This window comes from Misgurnus anguillicaudatus, chromosome 9 (genome assembly GCF_027580225.2).
Source record: "Misgurnus anguillicaudatus chromosome 9, ASM2758022v2, whole genome shotgun sequence".
Classification (NCBI taxonomy): Eukaryota; Metazoa; Chordata; class Actinopteri; order Cypriniformes; family Cobitidae; genus Misgurnus; species Misgurnus anguillicaudatus.
Window position 1 is genome coordinate 28,135,899 of NC_073345.2, and position 21,598 is coordinate 28,157,496.

General features: G+C 37.4%; 1 protein-coding gene across 2 annotated transcripts in view; it reads left to right on the plus strand.

Moving 5' to 3' along the window:
* The window catches only part of rhobtb3 (Rho related BTB domain containing 3), a 27,117-nt gene continuing 5,519 nt past the window's right edge, over window positions 1–21,598 (plus strand). Inside the window, exons 1-7 of one of the 2 annotated variants that reach the window (XM_073871417.1) lie at window positions 1–923; window positions 1,753–1,993; window positions 2,186–2,378; window positions 7,799–7,956; window positions 8,129–8,237; window positions 12,175–12,561; window positions 19,523–19,632. In XM_073871417.1, the coding sequence (XP_073727518.1) occupies window positions 922–923; window positions 1,753–1,993; window positions 2,186–2,378; window positions 7,799–7,956; window positions 8,129–8,237; window positions 12,175–12,561; window positions 19,523–19,632 (1,200 nt within the window). In that variant the 5' untranslated portion in view covers window positions 1–921. The remainder of the gene's footprint in view (window positions 924–1,752; window positions 1,994–2,185; window positions 2,379–7,798; window positions 7,957–8,128; window positions 8,238–12,174; window positions 12,562–19,522; window positions 19,633–21,598) is intronic. The other variant, XM_055180328.2, reaches the window with a different exon arrangement.

Below are 21,598 nucleotides of genomic sequence, written 5' to 3' on the forward strand. Positions count from 1 at the left end.
TTTGATTTATTGGAAACCACTGTATAACGGTCTCTATGAGTCTCTACCAACGTGTTGGTAGGATGTGATCTGGTGGATGGGAACAAGCAGATTAAATCCTCATGGAATTTAAGACTCATATTTTTTGTTTCAATAGTGGAAAGCTGTAATGCTAATGGCAAGCATTAGAATTTATGTATTTGTTTTCATCTGGGAAGCTTTTTAATAGACAATCAGTGATGTGTAACGGTAAGCTAAGCACACCATGCAGTTGTATAGGTCAGTAAACACGTCCCACAGGCGTCATGCAGTAAGACGTCGCCATAACCAGCAGCATGTCTGATATATTTGGTGGACATCATTCACAGGCTCTGGAATAACACTCGAAGCCAGCATTTAATGTCAGATCAATGACTGAAACTACCATTGCTTTATACAGCCAAGAAAGCACAGGAGCCCGTGTGCGCAGTACATGCGCGTGGCGCGGAAAGCAAGTGTCCACGTTCGTCCGATCGTGTGCTGAGTCAGGAGACACCAACTCGTTTTTTCCTCCATATTCGCTTCACTTTCCTCTATATCCTTATCTCATTGACCCATGAGCTTTGACGTTGCGCTCAACTGACGTCTGTTTTCAGGGATCAGACCGTGCCATGCGTCCCGAGAAGCGGATCCCCGCTTTGTCGTGGAGTCTGAAGTTGTTTCCATTGTAGCGCAGGATCCAGTTGATCATTTCTGGCGTGATCTCTCTGTGTTTACGGTCGCGCTCTTCACCGGACCATTGCGCACCCGACGCGCGCGTTTCATGAATGAACGAGGCTGTTTTTCGGTTCGCTGAGGGATTATACCGTGTCCGACCTTCATTGCGGAAAAACCTTGTCGGGGACTGATGTGAAAGCCCGCCGCTAAAGAACGTGCTCCTCGTGCCTTGATCCTGTTGTGATCATGTAAGTATGCATATGATTTTTGTTTTGACAGTCCTGACGTCTGCTGAAGCTCATATGGCGCAAACGTGACAGTTAGGGTACAGTACCATGGTATTATATATCAATACACAAAGAACTGTTAATGGCAGTTGATCTGTGCATTCATCTATAGTCTAAATAATACTCAATGTTTGTAATATCAATGCATTATAATGCACTATGCATAATAATGCACTATTATATCTATGCACTATACCTGTTTTTGTGCATTGACAAGTGCATTCATGAATAGCCTTATATGAATATATATTTTGCAATACACATAATGTACTTTAACTGTTTTGTCCCTTGCATTCATCAATAGCCTAATAATATTATTTTTGTTGTTATGTACTGTATATCAAAGCACTAATATGCACTATGCATAATACTTATGCAATTCACTTATATATATCACTGCACTATAACTGTGCATTGATCTGTCAATTCATAAATAGCCTAATAATATAAATAAAAAATATAAATATTAATAAAAATATTATTATTAATAATATTTATAATATAAATAAATATATTGCATTGACATTTGCATGCATATACTGCATGTAATGATAAGAACAGCTTCCTTGTGTAATGTATTTTTAGTATATTTCATTTTGAAATGTCAGTTTTGTTTTTGTAATTCATTCAGTGGCACAATGCAATGCAACTGTTGTGTGATAAGAAAAGTAAATAATGAGATCATCGAGGACTCTGATGTGCCGTGGGCCGTGGTGACATCTTACATAAAGATAAACATTTGTAATGTAAAAGCCTGAATGCTGACATAATGTGTAATTGTGTATTGAAGGTCTATACACATAGTGGCCCTGGGTAGCGAGTGCCCTGGGGGCGTTGGGCCTGGGGAGGAGACTGCCGGCCCTGGGCAGATCCAAGGTGGGCTGCTGTGGAGTTACCTTGGCCATGGAGCTCGGGAATTGGATCCAAACTCTTTGACGCCATCTAGGCATCCTCTTAACCCTGCGTTTATGGAGTACCAGTCTAGAGTGTTTGGGGATGTTCGAGTTATGGTGCGAGATTGCACAAGCTGGGTACGTAAAAAGAGTTAATGAGTGAGTATGAGGGAATAGAAATGTGGGATTTGAAGAGTAAGGGTTTCCAAATGGATTATGTATGAGAAACACGCATAAGCTGATTGGTTGAACAGATGCTGGGCTGCTGAGATAACTCTTGCATAATTATCCTGGATCCTCCGTTTTAAGGTTAACTGTTTTCTGTCTCAGGACCTTTTGGACAGTGACTGGGCGAATGTGCGAAGTGTTCTGGAGCAGGCCGACATCGTGGTCATTAAGTACTCTGTGAATGATAAACTGGCCTTTCAGCAGCTCCGAAATGGATATGCACATAGGCTCCGCCCACTTTTTCGCCATTGGGGCGTGCCTGTGATTCTGGTAGCAGTGGGGGCGAGGCTAAACGGTGAGATATGCTTTACTTTAATTATTTTTATTTCATATCATTTCTCATTTTTTAAACGTTTATGGTATTTTTCTGTATTATAGAGTTTAAAAATGAAAACTGATTGTCATGCACTCTTTGCAGCGTATAAGATATAAGATAATGAATATGAAAGAAACAATTTAACTAAGCTCAAGTTAATAATTTCCAAATGGTTTAGCTTCAAGTAGTTTCGACCTAAATACAGTTAGCGAATAAATGGAAATCTGTCAAAATTTAAAAGAGAAGGATTATGCATAACTTAATCCTAATTGCATCTGCATACCTGACTTCAAAAAGTGGAAAACCCAGATCAAGCTAATATTTGGAGTTCTTTTGATATGCACAGCACAGTTGTGCCTCGAGCGCTTGTTGAATATGCTTATAGGTAAACATTTATAGACTCCAAGCACTTAGACCGTAGATCTGGCTCCGTTTGCATTAAAAGTTCTCACAGCGTGACCTTTGAAATGTATAATTTATAAGATGTGATTCCACCCAGTTACATCATTTATCCCTGAAGGATAATGGATGGAGAAATAAAATCATTGAGGGTTTCTGTTACATTCTGCTTCTAAAAACGCCTTTTTTAAAGGTGCAGTGTGTAACTTTTAGGACGATCTTTTAACAGAAATGCAATATAATATACGTAACTGTATAATCAGTGTTGTAAAAAGACCTTACTTGATCTGTTATATTTTTATTACCTTAGAATGAGACGTTTTTATACACATACACCGAGGGTCCCCTTACATGGAAGTCACCATTTTGTGCCGCCATGTTTCTATGGAAGCTCTTAGCATACAAACTTTTTACTAAGTTGTCTCCGACGATGACATGTTTGTCCTGTGGCGGCTACCGTAGCTTCTCTACGTTCTCTTTAGTTGCAATTCACAACCTCACCACTAGATGCACCAGAATTTACAAACTGCACCTTTAAATGTGCACATTTTTAAAGAATTTATAGGCGGCACTTGCCCATACAAACAATGCTTTGTACAGAGCTCATCGATCTGAAAAGCTCAGTGTCCCTGACTGGCAAGCTAATCTATACGTTGTGATTGGCCTGAATATCTCTGACGTCAGTCGGAAATGTGACGCTCCTTACCATGTTTGAAAGATTCGCTCACAATGCAATGCTAACAGAAGTTAACTTACAGGCTGTGCGTCCAACAGGAGGAATTATGATAATGTCGATCTTGTCTACATCACCAATCCCAGGAAGTAAACTGTTGCCCTACAATTTGTGTGTTTGTTGTAGTCCAAGAAGAGATTTACGTTGGAAATGATAACTAGCATCATCGTTTACTTTGGGGTTTGTACCTTTTGCACAGTGGCGGCTCGTGACTGCTCATCCAAGGGGCACAAATTCAAAATAAGTGTTAAAATTGTAATGTGTTTTGCTCGTGTTTTCAAAATATGTGTTTGTTGCGTCATGTGAACCATGTGCATAAGGTGTTTTGTCAAAATAAGTGCCTTCTGAAAATGTGTTTATGATTAAAGAGACGCTCACGTTTACAAAATACACTCAAGACACTCCCTTAACAGTAAACTCTGATTACGCATGAGATTATGTGAGTATCTGGCAAACACGAGCATCTCTTTTATAACAAACCCTTTAGACGCGTCTGCAGCAGGCACTTATTTTGACAAGACACGTGATGCACATAAGATCACTCGATGCGCAGAACACATATTTTGAAATTACGAACCACACACATGACGGGCTACATACATGTTGTGACGAACTTGTGCGCCCTCAAAAAAAGAAGCCACTGCTTTTGCATATCGTTAACATGTACTAATACACAGTTACACACCAAAGGAAATGTAAAATCGTGAATCGGACAATAGGTAGTCTTTAAATAGGCTTATTTATTCAGCTTTCAGATAATGTATTAATCTCAATTTCAATAAATTGATCCTTATGACTGGTTTGTGGTCCAGGGTCACATATGTGGTTTTTCTTTGCTGTGTTGTTGCTAAGATGTTCTGGATGGTTCCTAAGTGTCTCCTTATTAGCCTTTTAGTGTCCCTGTAGATCAATTGGTAGAGCATTGTGTTAGTGTCACACAAAAGTCATGGGTTTACACAAGATGATAAAAAAAGTAAAGAATGAATGGAAGTCGCTTTGAAAATAAAAGTATCTGCCGAATTCATAAGATGTAAATGTAATTCTACAATGCTAGACAAAATGGTCAAACTATGTACCCCAGCTGTCAATGGGGCAAGTACACTTTAAATAGATACATATTTGTATACATTTGGTACCAATATGTATCTTTGAGGTACAAATATTTAGTACTTTTTAAAAGGGTACAGCCCCATTGACAACTGAGGTACATATTTTGACCTCTACAGTGTAGAGATCCAGGTTAAAAAAAGAAGTATCTTTAAATCAGTCTAAGAACCTACAAATCTGTTTCATCAATCAAATCTTGGTTTATAAAAGCAATAAAATACAGGTTGAACCCAATGCCTATAAATTTCTGGTATGAGAATTTATTTCATGTTGCTTAGTCACAAAAGGAGTCCCAAGGCAGACTTAAGAGTGTAAACAAACAAAACATGCTCAAAAACACACTCGCACAGACGCACACACTCGAGCAGTACATCTCTTTGTGTTTCTCCGGGCGTTTTGCCGTTATTGGCAAAAGTGATTCATGCTAGTATGCTAACCATGCCCTCTTTCGCTTCCATTCTCACTCTATATATCTCTCTTTCTCTCTCTCCATTTAGCTGTCTTTTCTTGCTAGAGTTTTACTTGCTCTCTTTTGTTCCCCAGAGCATTCACCCTTTGACCAGGCCAACTTTCCCCAACGCACACACATTCATTTTATCCAGCAATCCTTGCTCTCCCAGTCTGTCAGTGTCACTCTGATTTCTCTCTCTCTCCTTCTCTTTCCATGTACACATAGTGATGTTTAAATTTATACTGGTATAAACCTGAGCTGGCATGCATTATTGCGTAATAGAAACTCGGATTCCTTCCCTCCATATGTCTGCCTGTTGACATGACTCGGTACAGGCGGAGATGTTTGTGTGCTTTATTTGGCCCTGCGCTCTGTAAATGTCATTCGTGCTGTGCATCATACAATAACCTATATATTACATTTGTGTATTTTACAAATGATTTTATCCAAAGCTACTTACTTACAGTACATTCAAGCTGTAGATTTTAAATCTAGCTAGTACACTGTCAGCAAAAATTGGTCAAAAATGGTCCCAAGTTGTCACTGGGGTATTCACCTTTAAAAAGGTCCTCCTAATATGTACCATTTAGGCATAGCTTAATACAGTGCTGCACAATGCAGAAGAAATCTTAGGCCACTTTGCCACCATTAGATCGGCTGGTTTTGCAATTGTATCGTGAGCATATATAATTATTTCTCTTCTTATTACAGTACAACCAGAAAATACAGGAAATCTGTATGCAGTATTAAAGGGATAGTTCACCCAAAAATGAAAATAATGTCATTAAAGGAATAGTCTACTCATTTTCAATATTAAAATGTGTTATTACCTTAACTAAGAATTGTTGACCCTTCATTGAAAATCTACGTATGGTATACTGTCCATGTCCAGAAAGGAAATAAAAACATCATCAAAGTAGTCCATGTGACATCAGTGGGTCAGTTACTGTTGAAGCATCAAAAATACATTTTGGTCCAATAATAACAAAAATGACGACTTTATTTAGCATTGTCTTCTCTTCCGCGTCTGTTGTGAAGTGCATGCGCGAGATTAAAGTCACGTGACTGCAGTGATGCGGATGACATATGACGCAGCTGATGTATTATCTCGTGCGTCCCAGCTGTTTTTTTTTTGTGCACCCGGGCTTCGTTTACAGTCTGAGGGAGACGCACACTGTAAGTTTGAAAAAAAAACACGTCATCGCGTCACTGCAGTCACGTGACTTTAGTCTCGCGCATGCGTTTCACAACAGAAGCGGAAGAGAAGACAATGTTAAATAAAGTCGTAATTTTTTTATTTTTGGACCAAAATGTATTTTCGATGCGTCAAGACATTCTAACTGACATGTTAAAATTGACACTTTGTAGGTGTGGGCAAAAATGTGCCATTTTTGGGTATGTCCTTTTAAATGCAAATGAGCTCATCTCTGCACTAAACGGCAGTGCTGGTGGTTGGATAGTGCAGATTAAGGGGCAGTATTATCCCCTTCTGACATCACAAGGGGAGCCAAATTTCAATGACCTATTTTTTCACATGCTTGCCGGAATGGTTTACCAAAACTAAGTTATTGGGTTGTACTTTTCACATTTTCTAGGTTGATAGAAGCACAGGGGACCCAATTATAGCACTTAAACATTGAAAAAGTCTGATTTTTGTAATATGTCCCCTTTAAAGATGGTATTTAGTAGGGCTGGGCAAAAAAATAGATTTTTCGATTAATCGTTTTTTAAAACGTGGTCGATTCAAAATCAATTCTCAAAGAGCCGAATCGATTTTTTCTTTTTTTTTCATATTTATTTCAGCAAACATTGACGTAAGATTAACGTTAATCAAATTACTAGTCTTCTTCACTAGATGTCACCCTCTTTTTTCCTTGCGCAATGTTACCAAGGAGCAAAGGGTGAGCCTGTCATTCATTCATTCAGTGCTTAAAATGGCGGTTTCAGGTGCTTCATCGATGTTGATGCCACCTTCACATAAAAAGTCAGAGGTATGGAAGCATTTTAGATTTTGCAAGCAAGACGACGACAATAGTGTTGTGGCTTTTAATTTTTTAATTAATTACCCACTTGTAAACTGCTGTTCACTGTTCTTTTTTATTAATATAGTAGTTGTATTAAATCTATATTCATTGAGTTGAATCGAGTATAAAAAGTGACCCGAGAAACAGAATCGAAAATTGAATCGAGAATCAAAATAGAATAAATTTGATAGCGTGTGAATCGAAATCGAATCGATCTGGACTATCTGAATCGATACCCAGCCCTAGTATGCAGTGTGACCTTGCCTTACACTTGAGGAATAGCAGGAACCTGCCGGGTCTCTTGAAGCTAAATGAAATGAAATCCTACTTTCTAATTCTAATCTAATGACTAGAACGTGTTCAAGATGTGTTAAGTGCAAAGAGAGGTCAAAAACTAAATACTGACTTTTGCCTAAATAAACCATTTTGTTCTGAGGATATTTTACATTGTATTTTTTGCTTGAATCTTAGTAAAAAAGCTAAACATAAATATGGATGGGCAACAACACGGGTGATGGCCTAAGACGTTTGCACAATACACTGTCAGAAATGGTAAAAAAAAAGGTGCATATTAGTACCTTAAAGGTACATACCAAAGGTATACATATCTGAGCTACAAAACTACTCTAATGTATATACACATTTCAAATATGTATTTAGTTGTCGTCACTGTTGTCATCTACAGATGAAGGTCCGCCGTGCACATGTCCTCTCTGTGCATCAGATTGGAGCAGCTGTGTACCTCACAGTGAAGGTCTTCAGCTCTCCAGGGACCTAGGAGCCACTTACCTAGAGCTGCCCTCCCTAAATAATTTCTTTGTTGGGCGATACTTTGGCAGTGTGGTTAGTTTTGAGTTTTTATCAAATGATTTAGCTTTTATTTGAATTATGTTTACAGCGACTATTAATATAAGTCAAGGATGGATAAACTGGGATAATGGGGCCGATATACTGGGGAATCTGGAGGACTGTATAAAAAAGTTTTTTCAATCCATATCTTTGAATGTTTGTGCAGCTGGAATACTTCATGATTCAATGTCTGAAGCAGAAAGCTAAAGAACGGCCGGACAAACGCCGGGGTCAAAGATTTACCGAGCCCCGTCCCCCTCATTTGGACCAGCCAGGTAAGTGACCGATAAGATTTTCATGCATGCATATACATTCATTGTTTGTATTTGAAGTACCTGACATCTTCTTTCACACCTGTGCACTAAAAATATCTCCCTTGCAATTTGCCGGACATCGTAACGTCTGCAAAGCTCTTAACCTTCGAAATGTGCACAGAATGACAGCATTCATCAGTAACCAACGGGCTCGCGTGGCATTAAGATGGATTTCATGAGAAAGAAAAAGGTTAGGAGCGCTCGATTGGAGATGAACTGTGCTGTAAGCTTTAACAGTGAGAAAGAAGAGCCAGAAGCCTCCTGTTGTTTGTTGGTTTGGCTCCAGCACCACTTAGACTCTTTTTATAGAGCGCTGCCCATAAAATATGAAGGGCATTGAATCCTGGGAAACTGTTGGCGTGCCCACAAATGAATGGTTATGGGATGTTTCAAAGTACAGCAGTAATATATCTAAACTATGCCTGTAATACAGACATGATGGAAAAACAACATCTGTTTGTTGTTGTTGTGTTCTTCGTGCATTGTTTGGCAATGTCTGAAGTTAATCATTTGCCTCGTTTGGCATTTGCTTTGACATCATTTTTTGTTGACGTCTTGTCACAATCTTTTTTTATCTCTACCTCACTGTTTGCTATTTCTGTCTGATTATTGTATTCCTTACTTGTGTGTCTCCTCTGCTTTGCTTGCCTCATCATTCTTTTTCTCAATTCCTTTACTCAAACAAATTCCTTACCCATCATTATCTTCTGCTTTGCTCACCTTGTTTCTCTCTCTCTTCCTCTCTCTCTCCCAACACATTTTTTATTCTCCTCTATCAAATGCTGTACATGTCTCCTTGAAATTCCTTGGGTTTTTTGCCAATGTCCTACAGGAAAGATCTCAACAGTGCCTTAAACTGTACTCGGATTTGCCAAGAAACCTGCAAGTCAGAGATTTCACTCAATTTCTTAAGGCCATTTTTACGCTAGGGTCCTTGTACAGTTTGCGTGGCAGAATTTTTGTCATCCGAAATGTGTGCGTGTACATTGAATACTTAGGACTTTGAATACGCATGTTCAGGCAAATGTAGTATGGCCCATGACGTGTTGCATTTTTGTTGCAATGCACATGCGTTGCACGTCTGTGCACACGTACGAGTCAAATAAACTAGGCTGTGTGTTCGACTGTGCATGTACGTTCATGTAACTATGCCCACAGACTATACTCCGGGCTTTAAAGGAAAACACCACAGTTTTTCAATATTTTACTATGTTTTTACCTCAACTTAAATGATGTAATACATACCTATCTTTATTCAATGCTAGCACTTAATCTTTGTACAGCGCATCGTGAATGTGTTAGCATTTAGCCTAGCCCCATTCATTTCTAAGGATCCAAACAGGGATGAATTTAGAAGCCACCAAACACTTCCATGTTTTCCCTATTTAAAGACAAGTAGTTAAACGAGTAAGTAAAGTGGCACAAAATAAAACGTGGCTACTATATTGAACTATATTGTATGGTGGAAGAGCACTTAGTTTGCAGCACTTTGACCTCGGGAGCAGTAATATTGACAGAAGTTTGAGCGTGAGGGGGAGTAGTCAGGATTGATGATGTTACTGCACGCCAAGGTCGAAGTGCTGCAAACTAAGTACTCTTCCACCATAAAATATAGTTCTAATTTTTATCTGCTTAAAAAATCACGTTTTATTTTGTGACACATTTTATTTTGTGTTTTCCTTTAAAGACTACGTTATCTGAGCTGCGCTATTCACAATTATTTTATAACTTCTAAAAATAAATGAGGAGTTCTGATGCAAAACCCTCTAATTGCGTCTTTGATTTCTGACATTTATCGGGTCCTCATGTTTAGGTTCAGTTATTTCACTTTAATGGCAATGAAAAGGTTATTAATCATGCCTTATTTTCACAAATGTCACTTTAGTCATTTCATTGGTATTCCCTTACGAAAATTAACCATGTTTTTTGTGTTAAAAGTGTAGTAACCATGGTTTTTAGGGTATTGATTACTATTAGCAAAACCATGGTTGTCAAAACTATGTTTCTTTTGTGGTAACCATGAGTTAACACAGTTACCATGTTTTTTTTTGTTTTAACTGTAGTAATATCATCATTCATTTTCGTAGGGGTTTAACAAATTTGATTTTCACTGCAAAACCCTCTAAGTGCATGAAAAAATCCACTTCTTTGGAAAATCAAAATAACTAAAGATTCAACTAGAAACATTGCAAATGATGAAATGAATGAAAAAATGAAAAAACTGAACCACACATTAGGGGCCACTTCGATGCATGTCACTGCCACATTCGTGTTCAGGTCCAGGAAGTTTGAATGTGAAAAATGGGTTGTGACTAGAAAGGATACAGCTACGGCCATACTCTTGTGAAATCTCCCCGGATGAGCGCTGTTTTTCATCCTAATCCGACCCCCAAACCTAGCCCGAAACCCAACATTTGATGGGATGTATGTAGGCTGTAGCTGTATCCTATCTAGCCAGAATCGCTGTTTTTCATCCTAATCCGACCCCCAAACCTAACCCTAAACCCAACATTTGATGGGATGTAGGCTGTAGCTATACTTTCTAGCCAGAAATGCTGTTTTTCATCCTTATCCTACCCCCAAACTTAACCCTAAACTAAACATTTGATGGGATTTAGGCTGTAGCCGTATCCTATCTAGACAGAATCGCTGTTTTTCATCCTCATCCGACCCCCAAACCTAACCCTAAACCCAACATTTGATGGGATGTAGGCTGTAAATGTATCCTATCTAGACAGAATCGCTGTTTTTCATCCTCATCCGACCCCCAAACCTAACCCTAAACCCAACATTTGATGGGATGTAGGCTGTAGCCGTATCCTATCTAGCCAGAAACGCTGTTTTTCATCCTAATCCTACCCCCAAACCTAACCCTAACCAAACATTTGATGGGATTTAGGCTGTAGCCGTATCCTATCTAGCCAGAACCGCTGTTTTTCATCCTAATCCGACCCCCAAACCTAACCCTAAACCCAACATTTGATGGGATGTAGGCTGTAGCTGTATCCTATCTAGCCAGAACCGCTGTTTTTCATCCTAATCCGACCCCCAAACCTAACCCTAACCAAACATTTGATGGGATTTAGGCTGTAGCCGTATCCTATCTAGCCAGAAACGCTGTTTTTCATCCTAATCCTACCCCCTAAAGTTAACCAAACATTTGCGAGATTTGGCCATAGCTGTATTCCCTCTAGCCAGAACCTAGTTGGTTGCGCACTGTCCTCGTACATCCAATTCATCTTTAGTGAACTTACTGAGCTTGTAGTCTCAATATTAATATAAACTGTATATAGCTCAAATTGAGTAAATAGCGTTTTTTACGCCTTAAAAGATTGTCCAAGCTCCTCACTTTCTTCCACGCAAGATCCTTTTTATTCCTGCTCCAGGTGTCCACATACAGCGATGATTTTGTCCTTCATTGTTGTTTTGTATTTTTGTCTAAGCTTGCTACGTTGTAATCACGTCACTACTAGAGCAAGCTCCTGATTGGTAAACGCACATCATTAGCGAGAATCGCGTAAATCGCGCTGCATGATGTCTATCAAGTCTTTGCATTGACTTAACATGTAAATCACTCGTGCTTAACGCTTCATGCAGATGCGAGTCTGGTGTGCACGCACCACTAGAGGATATTGCTGAAAATTTTTGTTTAATGGATTCTTCCAACAAAACAGTATTTTTGAATGGTCTAAGGTCAGAATGAAGCAGATTTGAAGTGAATTATTTGATTAACGTATATGTGCTGAGAACATTCGGTTAATATCATTATCTCACTTTTTACAGATTTAGCGGCTTTTGCATCTGAGCTCCTCAAATATTCAAACATAAAGTTGAGTCTTAAACAAGACATCACATGGTTTCTAAGCTTTAATAACATTTACCTTTGGTTTTCTCCCAGCACGTCTTCCACCGGTGAGAGTCGAAGAGTCCAGCTTTTCTCAGGACCTGCAGTGGCTGCTGGAGCGCGGCGTTCAGTTTGCCGATGTGGCGTTCTATGGCGGGGATGCTGGGAAAGAGCTGGGCTGGGCACACGCGTCCGTGCTGTGTGCCGTCAGTCCTTACTTCAAACAGTTGCTGGTGGGACGACAAGCCTGGGAAAGGCCAGTGTCACGTTGCACCTGTAGGGAAAGAGACGGCCCTCACTCGCTCTTGTCCACGTGGGATGGAGGTATAGATGATCTACCCAGAGTGGATGGCCATCCTACCGGACACCTATCCCGACTTGTTGTGAAGGACCAGCTGTTGTGTTTATGCCTGTGGGAGACATTAATGTTTCTTTACCGAGGTGAGACAGAATTTGGTGTGTTTAAAATATTAAAGCTGATGTTGTTCAAGGCAAAGTCTTCTGTATCTGAAAAACAGAGCTGTTAAGACATGTATGAAATAATAGTATACAAATAAGAAATAACAATAATAGATTTCTGTAATAATTCATTTTTTATAAGAGAGCAAGTGGAGAATTTTGCTAAGGTTTAAAAAAATCTAAGATTTTATTTCAGTATGAATGGAGACATTTTTCATTAGATTTTCTCCATACCAAATAACATTTTTTTTCTGAGAGTTTTGCCTCTCACATTAATTTTATGGTTACTGTACTTTCAGTAGATCAGCAATAGTACATTTTTATTTTTAAGCACTTTTAGGAGAAACACCTGAGACATGACTGAGAACTTAAAATCTTATGAGCTAAAATAATTTCCTCTGGGTAGAGTTGCTGTAATTGTTGTGCCAGCTGTGGTTATTATATCGTTTCATGTAAAATCCGGTCCAATCCATAACTATGAAGTGAGATTGACGTTATTGAAGAAAGCGGTGAGAACTGCAGTCACAGTTATGCTAGTTTAGGCACAGTCAATTGATTTTCGCTGCCATTGTCTGCTTTATCTCTTCAGCGATTGAACCTTCTTTTGTGTTTGAACGGAAGGATTTTTATAAGACTGCTTCATAATTAAAATGGGTTTAGTTTGGAGGCCGTGCACTTGTTTTTCAGGCCTGTGTAATTTATGGCTCCGCACGTGTCTGTATGATGGTAGTCCACTCTGAGAGACCCTGGAGCTGTGGACTTGATTACTATGGATGGGAGAACAGAGAGATCGTTGTGTTTGTGTGCTGGCTTTCTGCTTGTGTGTGTTCATTTTGTGTGTGTCAGAGAGACTGCATATGCATATGAGGCTTAATGATGGAGGGAGAAATTGTATATGTTAGGGGTGCATCGGTAAATGCCGATAACGCTAATAATGATCAGTAAAAATCCTTATCGATCTGAAATCACTCTTAGTTTGAGTCGTTTATAACATGCATTTGAAAAAGCAACACTCGTCAAACATAATCATTATACATATTCTTTATTATCATGAAAGTACCTGAAAATAGTGATGGTCGCTTTCGAAGCACTGCTTCATGAGGCTTCGAAACATTTACGAATCTTTTGTTTCGAATCAGTGGTTCGGAGCTTGTTTCAAACTGGCCCAAGTCACGTGATTTTAGCAAACGAGGCTTCATTACGTCATAACTGTTTCGAAACATTTCGAAAATCCGATGGTTCACCAGTAGGGGGAGTTGATCACATGACCAGTGTCTACCCAGCTAACAATTTTTGGTTCCCAAAACGTTCCCCTAACGTTAGTTTTTGGTTCTCAAAACGTTCCCCTAACGTTAGTTTTTGGTTCCCATAACGTTATTTTCCAAGGTTTGTTTTTGGTTAGCCAGGAAAGTTTTCTTTACAGAAATAGAACGTTATTTTTAGGTTATTTTAACGTTCTCCTAACGTTAGGAAAACGTTAAAATAACCTAAAAATAACATTCTATTTCTGTAAAGAAAACTTTCCTGGCTAACCAAAAACAAACCTTGGAAAATAACGTTATGGGAACCAAAAACTAACGTTAGGGGAACGTTTTGAGAACCAAAAACTAACGTTAGAATAACGTTAGAATAACGTTAGAATAACGTTAGGAGAACGTTAGAGTAACGTTAGAATAACGTTATTCTAACGTTCTCCTAACGTTAGGAAAACGTTAAAATAACCTAAAAATAACGTTCTATTTCTGTAAAGAAAACTTTCCTGGCTAACCAAAAACAAACCTTGGAAAATGCACAGCTGACATGGAGTGAAAAATGATCTCACCAGGGCGCGAGGGCGCGTTGCCGGGGCTCCGTGCACGCACTGACAGAGCGCGCAAGACTCCAGCCTCAGTGAAGAAGTGAAGGCTTACAAAAGTACGGCACGTAGTACATCCCATGCTGTGTTTTGGTTGTTTTTTTATCTATCATATCTATCTAAAATAAGTAAAACACATTTCCGTATAAGGAGGAATAAAATAATTTATTTAATACAAAATCTATAATAATTAAATTATGCTATTACTGGAAAAAATGTCTATTAAAATATTATACCATTATATAACACAGGTTATTTTATATAAAAATACCTCAACACATCACATATTATGTATTTAAATAACATTATATTTTATCAAATATATAATAGTGACTTCAACACAATAAAGAAGAGTTAAAACAGATATTTATTGAAAATATATAAACATGTAATTCACTTTAGTTTAACAGACCTTACAGCAGCCGCCTCTCCATTATTAAGTAACAACAATCAGCATCTCTCTCTCAGTTTTTACAATAATCAAAAGCTTCTAACTTCATATTCTCTTCATGGAAATAATTAAAATATATTTTCGTTTTCACATATTTAAGCTACTAATGAAGAAACAAAAAAGAAATCGCTAGAATGATATACTCTGATTTATTTCTCATTGCGTTTTAACTTCAGTCACTTTAGGTTAAAAGATCTTACCACAGTTAACGTTAGTCGGCTATCCGTTTTTACAACAATAGAAAGTTTCTAACATCATATTCTCCTCAAATTCTCCTCAAATCGATTGGAAATCACTCGTATATATATTTCTTCTCACATATTTAAGTTACTAAATCAAGAAAGAGACAAAAGAACCGCTAAAATAATGTTAGTCTCTGAGGTAAAAACGAAAGGACCGTTATTTTTTAAATTAACGACTTTTCCTGAGCACAAGATAAAGCGGGTACTCGTGAAGAAGGCGGTAAGCTCGTGCAGACAAGCACGCGCATATTAGACGTGCACACTAAAGGAATAATGGGTTTAATTATGCATTCACTTCATTTCCTAAAAAAAAACATAACCAAAAAATAACCATTAACGTTATGTATAAGTTATTTTTAGGTTATTTTATGGTTCCAGAAAACCAAAAAATAACCAAAAAATAACGTTCTGTATAAGTTATTTTTAGGTTATTTTAAAAATAACCACCCTGCAACGTTATGGGAACGTTATTTTATGGTTCCAAAAAAAGAACCAAAAAAGAACCAAAAAATAACGTTCTGTATAAGTTATTTTTAGGTTATTTTAAAAATAACCACCCTGCAACGTTATGGGAACGTTATTTTATGGTTCCAAAAAAAGAACCAAAAAAGAACCAAAAAATAACGTTCTGTATAAGTTATTTTTAGGTTATTTTAAAAATAACCACCCTGCAACGTTAGGGGAACGTTATTTTATGGTTCCAAAAAAAGAACCAAAAAAGAACCAAAAAATAACCAAAAAATAACGTTCTGTATAAGTTATTTTTAGGTTATTTAAAAATAACCACCCTGCAACGTTATGGGAACGTTATTTTATGGTTCCAAAAAAATAACCAAAAAATAACGTTCCCAGAACGTTATTTTTTGGTTCCCAAAAAATAACCAAAATATAACCAAAAACTAACGTTAGGGGAACGTTCTGTGTTTGCTGGGTAATAAGTTTAGGTGAACTCGGGTCAGTTTTATTATGAAAGTTCATAAAACATTTATCCTTCTGACTAATAACACTGCCATGTTGTCTACTTTTTGTTTATAGACATATTTAATGACAAAAATGTGCATAATTAAACGGGTAGTTAGTTTTATTCATTTGTTTTCCCTAAATAAAACTAGAAACACATAATACACTTTTAACTATGTCTTAATTAAGTTAAATACTTTTTTTAACATATTTTAATAAAAATCTTGCTATTATTTTGTAAAAAAAAAGTGTAAAATGTTTCGACACATCTGCTTTACACTATTTTGACCAGCAGGGTTCGCCAGCGTGTGTGGGTTTCGAACTGCTTCGAAAAACTGAATCAATTTTCGAAGCAATTGGTTCAATTGACTCGACGCTTCGAAAAGCTTCGTTTCTCCCATCACTACCTGAAAAGGTTTGAAGAACAGCAATATAAATATATCCTTAAGCCATTTCCTGGAGCTGCGTATGTATACGGTTCTTCGTCTACAGTGCATATTGAGTTTCTGCACGAGAGCGCCCCCTGGCTTTTGGATGTAGCGGCATTTCACCGTAATTCATTGAGAAGCATAGCAAGCATCATCGGCTGATATATTAGTGCACCCCTAGTATCTAGGAGTTTGTGTACCTATGGGGTTGAATGGACAACGTTAAATTTTATTTTGCCAAAAGAAACCAAAGCCACTAAAGAACACAAGATTCTTTATCATTGTGACATTATAAAGTTTTTTTTTTAAACTGACAAATATGGGTTTTTTTGGGGCTGACATACATATATTAGGGAGTAAAAAGCCAGATATCGATATATCAGCCGATAATCTTTATGTACTGTGCAAAAGTCTTAGGCCACCACCACCAGACTTGTTGTGTTAGTTAGTAAGTTGTAATGTCCATCCACATTTATTTTTCAATCTATTTTGTTAAGATACAAACAGAAAATAAGGTACAAAAAAATAAATTTTCAGGGCTAAATGTCTTTTTTAGGCATCGTCGGTGTTTATTGTGACCTCTCTTGGCACTAAACACATCTTGAGTGTTTTTGAGCAGAATGAAGTAAAAAGACTAATTTCTTTAAAATTGTAAATTAGGATTTAATTTTATTTAGGTATAAGAGATCCTGCAGTTTCCTGCTATTGCTCAAGTGGAAGGGGAGCTTACCCCAAAATCTTGACACATCAGTTTACATTTTTATACAGTTTTTAATACTATATACACATTTTCTGGATGCATTTTATTAAAGAGACTGAGAAACAATTATATATGATCACTATAACATTGCAAAAACAACAAATCTGATTCTGGCATGGTGGCCTAAGACTTTTGCACAGTACTATATACTACAGTATATTATACTACAGTACTGTATTCTATAATTTTGGACACAAATGGGAAGTGTCCAAACTTTTGACTGGTACTGTATATAGAATACAGTACATAAACCGAATATTCTGTATATACATACTTTTTTTTTTTTGCATGTATTACTCATATGTAATTGAGGCTGACTCTTTGATCACCCCCTGGTGGCTGGCTGCAGTACAAGTCATAAACCCGCCCTCTCCATGCTAACAAATGGGACTCGGCTCTAACTAAAAAAAAAGAATTTACACTTCCAATAAAATTTTCTGAAAGTTCTGGTCCTTTAAGGTAGTTGTTATCACGCTGATATATGTTCAATTGTTCTTTTTTGTGATAAATTTCATTTTAGCTAGTAATTTGATGCTATAGAAACGTTGCGCGTCTTTATGATTGGCGTGGTTGAATTGGACACGCGAGTGTTTGAGCAAAAGTTTGATATTGTGGCTCCGCCTCTGGCTCCACAGGTGATTCCTTCTGCGCATGCCCTGGCTCCAAACTGACATTTTTGTATTTAATTCATTACAATGGAAGAAAGCGACGTTGCATCGTCCACCTTTTTTTACAGTCTATGGGCAGGGTGTTTAACAATTCTGTATTGCCGATACAGATATATATGTAACAGACTCATATTGGCTGATAAAATCGTCAAAATAAATCGGTTGGGCTCTATAGTTTCTCACTGTCATTACTGCAATGTGAAAACAAGTACACTAGTCAACATTTGAAGTGGATCAAAACCTTTCTTAAAAGCCAAAACTAATACCCGTTCTTGTCTTAGGACATCTTTGATAAACGTTATTATACTTACATTTATGCATTTCCCAAAATATTATTGTATCAGAGAACAATTGAACATATGTACATTTCAATGCATCTTGGGCACCTTTAATTATCTTAAACATAATGCCACAATGCAAAAACATCTATGCAAAATATAATTTCTGATAATTTTGTTGATTTTGAAAGGAAAAGTGATCTGGACATGTTTCTTAGGATTCAGCCCAATACACATTTGTTACTCTTCTCTTACATTAGCCTGACAACAACAAGAATCCATATAATCCATATAAAGGTAAATATGACCTTTGATGTAAACTGGAGATGGACTGACAGCTGTGCATCTTTATCAGTTACTCAGGATTTAAAGGACCGCTAACATAGGTGTTTTCAGCAATATAAAAGTAGTCTCTGTTATCCCCAGAATGTGTCAGCTCAAAAATACACCACATATCTTTTATTATACAATGTTAAACATGATCATTTGTGTGTTTCTTTAAATGCAAAGAAAGCTGTTGTTCCCCTCCCCATATGCAAAGTAGGGTGTAGAGCGCTTACACATGTGCTTTGGACTACATTAAAACATGTTTCTCTGGCAAAAGGTTAAACTACGCACTCATAAGGCGATCATGGGTGGGGAGTAATCAATGTGACATCACATTGATAGGAAATCCCCAACAGCTTGTTTTGTGTGACTGTTGTGGTTTAAAGGAGATTACACAAAGAAGAATAGATGGATTTGTATAATAACAGGATGTTTCTGCACACACACTGTCGACTCATTTTCTGCTAGAAACACACTTAAAAGTGCATTTTTAGGAGGCTTTAACATCCCAAGAAATGGATTGGACATTATAGAGTTATTTATCAGAGCAAAGCCATATTTAGAAGGTGAAAGGTGAGGCTCATACTGATGAGATCATTTCACCCCTGTTCTGATATATGAAGTGATTTGGTGGGGACATTTTCCCTTCTGTGCGCCAAGGGCAGCTGTTACATTAACAAAAATGATGTATGGAATCTCCGAGTGCCTTTTCAGAGGAGATATGAACTTTTAGACAGAGTTCATATTATATCAGCTCACCTGTGCCACCTGAACATTTGTTTGTGACAACTGATAAAAACACAGCTAAATGTAATATCACTATAGGCACGGCTCTGACAGTCCAGACTCCAGCAGTATCTCTGTTGAGAGGTGAAACTAAAGTGAATCTGAGCAGACAGTTTTTAATGCATGACCAGTCAGGATGTGCTCATGCGGGTCAGTGCAGTGCATGTTGGTAATGTGTATTTTTGCAGGGGCCTGGGAATGGGAATACCTGGAGGAAGCCATTGCTGAAAAATTAAAGAACCCTTTGGCTGTGGCCCAGCTGATGGACCGAATACGCTCATTCGTCGGGAGAGAAAAGGTATTCACATCACCAGCAGGGGACGCTACAAGCAGACCTGAATTGTTTGTTGATCTTGATCATCACTGAGCAAATAAGCATCATTCCTGTACCAATAAACCAATCTGTCATTTATTTAAAGGTTTATACTTAGACGTTTTGGTATAAAGCTAGAAATCTATAGCTTAACAAAAATGCAAGTTTTCAGTTACCGATAAAGAAATGTCCAATATGCATGCAATATTACCTTACCTTATTAAGTGCAACACATTTTCCACCAAATCGAGAAGGGTAACAGCCTGGAGATCTCCAAATGGGGGTAGGGAAACTCTAAAACGGGGCAGGTGCTGCAAAAGAGGATGTGGCTTCCAACCGTAGAAAGATAGACAGCACACATCTAATTCCCATCCAACCCTATCCCTAACTGCCCCTTTTTTGAGGTACCGCCCAAGTTTACCCCCCATTTGAAGAGCTCCGATCTACTTGACGAAATCTGACCCAACTGCTTAACTTAACTCATTCCCCGCCAGCCATTTTTTGAAAAGTTGCCAGCCAGCATTTTTTGTGTTTTTCACAAAAGTTTCACAAAATGCCTTCCAGGAAGATTTTCTTCTAAAAATATATAAACATACAAATATAGCAAATTAAAGAACAGATCCTCTGCTTTCAAATAAACAAACAAAACAGGAAAAAAGTTTCATAGTATATTTTTTTCTCTGCTTATAAACTCTTAAATAGGGATATTTTTCTAAAAAAAATTTTTTTTTGCAAAAAGCTGAAATAATTGCATTTTTGTGAAGGAATTTTGTTCAGAGATCAGATTCAGAAATTAGTAAATAACGTTTTGGCTTCAGTTTTTTCCTGGGTCTGGTGGATAATCGCGGTATTGCAAATTAACATAAAAATTCATCAGAAACACGTTTTTTTATGCAAATGTTTTCTCTTAATAGGCTTTATGCCCAGCTGCACTACTTCCTGAATTTCAGCCAGCTCCTTGTTTCCTGTCTGCCATTATTGGACAAACTGATTAATCCAGGTGTGTGTGATTATTGTTGTTGTGACTACTGAGGTCAGGCACACCTGGATTAATCCGTTTGTCCAATAATGGCAGACAGGAAACAAGGAGCTGGCTGAAGTTCAGGAAGTAGTGCAGCTGGGCATAAAGCCTATTGACAAGATAATTCATCAATGGCGGGGAAAGGGTTATTATCTTTATATTTATGTAAGGACTGATTGACAACGGGCCGTTGAATTATATGAAATAATGCACACCCAAGGTGGTAATGCCGCACAAAGCGTTAAATTATTTTTAAATAATTCTAATTTAATTATTTAATTATTCTGCCTGTATCACGGTGACCACAAACATTGCTTTGGTTGTTATTTTAAGACATTTTATAGGTCAGGTGTGCTTTATCAAAAAAGAATGCAATAATGCATTTCTCAACCAATCAGAATAAAGCATTCAACAGCTCTGTGGTATAAATTATATAACATCATAACTACTATTAGTAAATCATTATTATAAGCTTACAGTTGGTAATAAGCTACTGACTAAAGACAGTTTTGAACAATGCTGGTTATGTACTTATGCTCAGTAACACATTTTTCTTTATTTTTTACCAAAAGTTACAGATTGCAGCTTCTTTAAACAAACTATTTATAACTAATTATGAATAGTCTTAGCATTTAGATAGTATGGGACGGTTTTCCGGACAGGGATTAGACTAGTCCTAGACTAAAAAAATGTAAGAGGTGTCTAAACTGAAAACTACTGCACTGACATATATTAAAATAGATCAGTGTCATTTGTTTTGCTTCGAAATGCACACAAGTAATGTTTTTAGTTATTCATGTTTGTTAAAATAATTAAACTAAGGCCTAGTCCTGGCTTAAGTTAATCTCAATGTGGGAAACCACATCTATAACTAAGACTGAACTATAATGTCATCCTTCTATATTATACAAATTCAACCATTTCTACCTT